Here is a 5,411-nt window from a genome sequence, read left to right on the forward strand (position 1 = left end):
TGTTAATGATAAGAGATGCTATTATACACTTATACATTTTCTGCCCAAAATATGACATTTTTCATATAAATATTATAGTTATTTAAAACTATTTATATAAAGGGTTAGAAAGCCATAATTAATATAAAACGAGACAACAACACATACATGCAAAGCCTTATATGTGCTGTCAAGAATGAGCTTCTTATAGGCTGAAAATGCGATTCCGCAAGTTCAAGCTTCTAGGACGAAGAGGAAGCTGTTTTTTGAACCAAGCGTATATGCACGTGCCAATGATAAATCTACATGTTGTTGATAAGATATATTACAAAACATTTTATGACAAAAAAATAGCAAATTTATCGAATAAAACATATCGTTATTTAAAAAGTATTAATTTAAATTTTCATAATCATGAGTTCATAAAAACTGTTGAAACCTCAAAAAAACAATGAAAATGGGTTAGAAAGTAATTTTAAATAAAAAACGAGACAACAACACATACATGCAAAGCCTTAAATGTGCTGTCAAGAATGAGCTTCATATTGGCTGAAAATGCGATTCCGCAAGTCTCAAGCTTCTAGGACGAAGCGAAAGCTGTTTTTTGAACCAAGCGTATATGCACGTGCCCATGATAAATTTACATGTTAATGATAAGAGATGCTATTATACACATACATTTTCTGCCCAAAATATGACATTTTTCATATAAATATTATAGTTATTTAAAAGTATTTTTATAAAGGGTTAGAAAGCCATAATTAATAAAAAACGAGACAACAACACATACATGCAAAGCCTTATATGTGCTGTCAAGAATGAGCTTCTTATAGGCTGAAAATGCGATTCCGCAAGTTCAAGCTTCTAGGACGAAGAGAAAGTTGTTTTTTGAACCAAGCGTATATGCACGTGCCCATGATAAATCTACATGTTGTTGATAAGATATGATATTACAAAACATTTTATGACAAAAATAGCAAATTCATCGAATAAAAAATATCGTTATTTAAAAAGTATTAATTTACATTTTCATAATCATGAGTTCATAAAAACTGTTGAAACCTCAAAAAAACAATGAAAATGGGTTAGAAAGTCATTTTAAATAAAAAACGAGACATCAACACATGCATGCAAAGCCTTATATGTGCTGTCAAGAATGAGCTTCTTATAGGCTGAAAATGCGATTCCGCAAGTCTCAAGCTTCTAGGACGAAGAGAAAGCTGTTTTATGAACCAAGCGTATATGCACGTGCCCATGATAAATTTACATGTTAATGATAAGAGATGCTATTATACACTTATACATTTTCTGCCCAAAATATGACATTTTTCATATAAATATTATAGTTATTTAAAAGTATTTATATAAAGGGTTAGAAAGCCATAATTAATATAAAACGAGACAACAACACATACATGCAAAGCCTTATATGTGCTGTCAAGAATGAGCTTCTTATAGGCTGAAAATGCGATTCCGCAAGTTCAAGCTTCTAGGACGAAGAGAAAGCTGTTTTTTGAACCAAGCGTATATGCACGTGCCCATGATAAATCTACATGTTGTTGATAAGATATGATATTACAAAACATTTTATGACAAAAAAATAGCAAATTTATCGAATAAAACATATCGTTATTTAAAAAGTATTAATTTAAATTTTCATAATCATGAGTTCATAAAAACTGTTGAAACCTCAAAAAAACAATGAAAATGGGTTAGAAAGTCATTTTTAATAAAAAAAACGAGACAACATATACATGCAAAACCTTATATGTGCTGTCAAGAAAGAGCTTCTTATAGGCTGAAAATGCGAGTCCGCCAGTCTCAAGCTTCTAGGACGAAGAGAAAGCTGTTTTTTGAGCCAAGCGTGCCCATGATAAATTTACATGTTGTTGATAAGCTATGATATTACAAAACATTTTATGACAAAAAATATCAAATTCATCGAATAAAACATATCGTTATTTAAAAAGTATTAATTTACATTTTCATAATCATGAGTTCATAAAAACTGTTGAAACCTCAAAAAAACAATGAAAATGGGTTAGAAAGTCATTTTAAATAAAAAACGAGACAACAACACATGCATGCAAAGCCTTATATGTGCTGTCAAGAATGAGCTTCTTATAGGCTGAAAATGCGATTCCGCAAGTTCAAGCTTCTAGGACGAAGAGAAAGCTGTTTTTTGAACCAAGCGTATATGCACGTGCCCATGATAAATCTACATGTTGTTGATAAGATATGATATTACAAAACATTTTATGACAAAAAATAGCAAATTCATCGAATAAAAATATCGTTATTTAAAAAGTATTAATTTACATTTTCATAATCATGAGTTCATAAAAACTGTTGAAACCTCAAAAAAACAATGAAAATGGGTTAGAAAGTCATTTTAAATAAAAAACGAGACAACAACACATACATGCAAAGCCTTAAATGTGCTGTCAAGAATGAGCTTCATATTGGCTGAAAATGCGATTCCGCAAGTCTCAAGCTTCTAGGACGAAGCGAAAGCTGTTTTTTGAACCAAGCGTATATGCACGTGCCCATGATAAATTTACATGTTAATGATAAGAGATGCTATTATACACATACATTTTCTGCCCAAAATATGACATTTTTCATATAAATATTATAGTTATTTAAAAGTATTTTTATAAAGGGTTAGAAAGCCATAATTAATAAAAACGAGACAACAACACATACATGCAAAGCCTTATATGTGCTGTCAAGAATGAGCTTCTTATAGGCTGAAAATGCGATTCCGCAAGTTCAAGCTTCTAGGACGAAGAGAAAGCTGTTTTTTGAACCAAGCGTATATGCACGTGCCCATGATAAATTTACATGTTAATGTTAAGAGATGCTATTATACACATACATTTTCTGCCCAAAATATGACATTTTTCATATAAATATTATAGTTATTTAAAAGTATTTTTATAAAGGGTTAGAAAGCCATAATTAATAAAAAACGAGACAACAACACATACATGCAAAGCCTTATATGTGCTGTCAAGAATGAGCTTCTTATAGGCTGAAAATGCGATTCCGCAAGTTCAAGCTTCTAGGACGAAGAAAGCTGTTTTTGAACCAAGCGTATATGCATGTGCCCATGATAAATTTACATGTTAATGTTAAGAGATGCTATTATACACATACATTTTCTGCCCAAAATATGACATTTTTCATATAAATATTATAGTTATTTAAAACTATTTATATAAAGGGTTAGAAAGCCATAATTAATAAAAACGAGACAACAACACATGCAAAGCCTTATATGTGCTGTCAAGAATGAGCTTATAGGCTGAAAATGCGATTCCGCAAGTTCAAGCTTCTAGGACGAAGAAAGCTGTTTTTGAACCAAGCGTATATGCGTGCCCATGATAAATTTACATGTTGTTGTTAAGCTATGATATTACAAAACATTTTATGACAAAAAATAGCAAATTCATCGAATAAAACATATCGTTATTTAAAAGTATTTTTATAAAGGGTTAGAAAGTCATTTTAAATAAAAAACGAGACAACAACACATGCATGCAAAGCCTTATATGTGCTGTCAAGAATGAGCTTCTTATAGGCTGAAAATGCGATTCCAAGTCTCAAGCTTCTAGGACGAAGAGAAAGTTGTTTTTTGAACCAAGCGTATATGCATGTGCCCATGATAAATTTACATGTTGTTGATAAGATATGATATTACAAAATATTTTATGACAAAAAATAGCAAATTCATCGAATAAAAATATCGTTATTTAAAAGTATTTATATAAAGGGTTAGAAAGTCATTTTAATAAAAACGAGACAACAACACATGCATGCAAAGCCTTATATGTGCTGTCAAGAATGAGCTTATAGGCTGAAAATGCGATTCCAAGTTCAAGCTTCTAGGACGAGAAAGCTGTTTTTGAACCAAGCGATATGCACGTGCCATGATAAATCTACATGTTGTTGATAAGATATATTACAAAACATTTTATGACAAAAAATAGCAAATTCATCGAATAAAAATATCGTTATTTAAAAGTATTTATATAAAGGGTTAGAAAGTCATTTTAATAAAAACGAGACAACAACACATGCATGCAAAGCCTTATATGTGCTGTCAAGAATGAGCTTATAGGCTGAAAATGCGATTCCAAGTTCAAGCTTCTAGGACGAGAAAGCTGTTTTTGAACCAAGCGTATGCACGTGCCAATGATAAATCTACATGTTGTTGATAAGATATATTACAAAACATTTTATGACAAAAAAATAGCAAATTTATCGAATAAAACATATCGTTATTTAAAAAGTATTAATTTACATTTTCATAATCATGAGTTCATAAAAACTGTTGAAACCTCAAAAAAACAATGAAAATGGGTTAGAAAGCCATAATTAATAAAAACGAGACAACAACACATGCAAAGCCTTATATGTGCTGTCAAGAATGAGCTTCTTATAGGCTGAAAATGCGATTCCGCAAGTCTCAAGCTTCTAGGACGAAGCGAAAGCTGTTTTTTGAACCAAGCGTATATGCATGTGCCCATGATAAATTTACATGTTGTTGATAAGATATGATATTACAAAACATTTTATGACAAAAAATAGCAAATTCATCGAATAAAAAATATCGTTATTTAAAAAGTATTAATTTACATTTTCATAATCATGAGTTCATAAAAACTGTTGAAACCTCAAAAAAACAATGAAAATGGGTTAGAAAGTCATTTTAAATAAAAAACGAGACAACAACACATACATGCAAAGCCTTATATGTGCTGTCAAGAATGAGCTTCTTATAGGCTGAAAATGCGATTCCGCAAGTTCAAGCTTCTAGGACGAAGAGAAAGCTGTTTTTTGAACCAAGCGTATATGCATGTGCCCATGATAAATTTACATGTTGTTGATAAGATATGATATTACAAAACATTTTATGACAAAAAATAGCAAATTCATCGAATAAAAAATATCGTTATTTAAAAAGTATTAATTTACATTTTCATAATCATGAGTTCATAAAAACTGTTGAAACCTCAAAAAAACAATGAAAATGGGTTAGAAAGTCATTTTAAATAAAAAACGAGACAACAACACATACATGCAAAGCCTTATATGTGCTGTCAAGAATGAGCTTCTTATAGGCTGAAAATGCGATTCCGCAAGTTCAAGCTTCTAGGACGAAGAGAAAGTTGTTTTTTGAACCAAGCGTATATGCATGTGCCCATGATAAATTTACATGTTGTTGATAAGATATGATATTACAAAATATTTTATGACAAAAAATAGCAAATTCATCGAATAAAACATATCGTTATTTAAAAAGTATTAATTTACATTTTCATAATCATGAGTTCATAAAAACTGTTGAAACCTCAAAAAAACAATGAAAATGGGTTAGAAAGTCATTTTTAATAAAAAAAAACGAGACAACAACACATGCAAAGCCT

The 5,411-nt window shown here is 30.4% G+C and overlaps 1 protein-coding gene across 1 annotated transcript in view; it reads right to left on the reverse strand.

Moving 5' to 3' along the window:
* The window catches only part of dnah12 (dynein, axonemal, heavy chain 12), an 11,874-nt gene extending 8,510 nt beyond the window's left edge, over positions 1-3,364 (reverse strand). Inside the window, 1 exon segment of the mRNA XM_046868782.1 lies at positions 3,344-3,364. Within this exon segment, the coding sequence (XP_046724738.1) occupies positions 3,344-3,364 (21 nt within the window).
* Positions 3,365-5,411: the final 2,047 nt, after the last annotated feature.

Source organism: Silurus meridionalis, chromosome 16 (genome assembly GCF_014805685.1).
Source record: "Silurus meridionalis isolate SWU-2019-XX chromosome 16, ASM1480568v1, whole genome shotgun sequence".
NCBI classification, from domain to species: Eukaryota; Metazoa; Chordata; class Actinopteri; order Siluriformes; family Siluridae; genus Silurus; species Silurus meridionalis.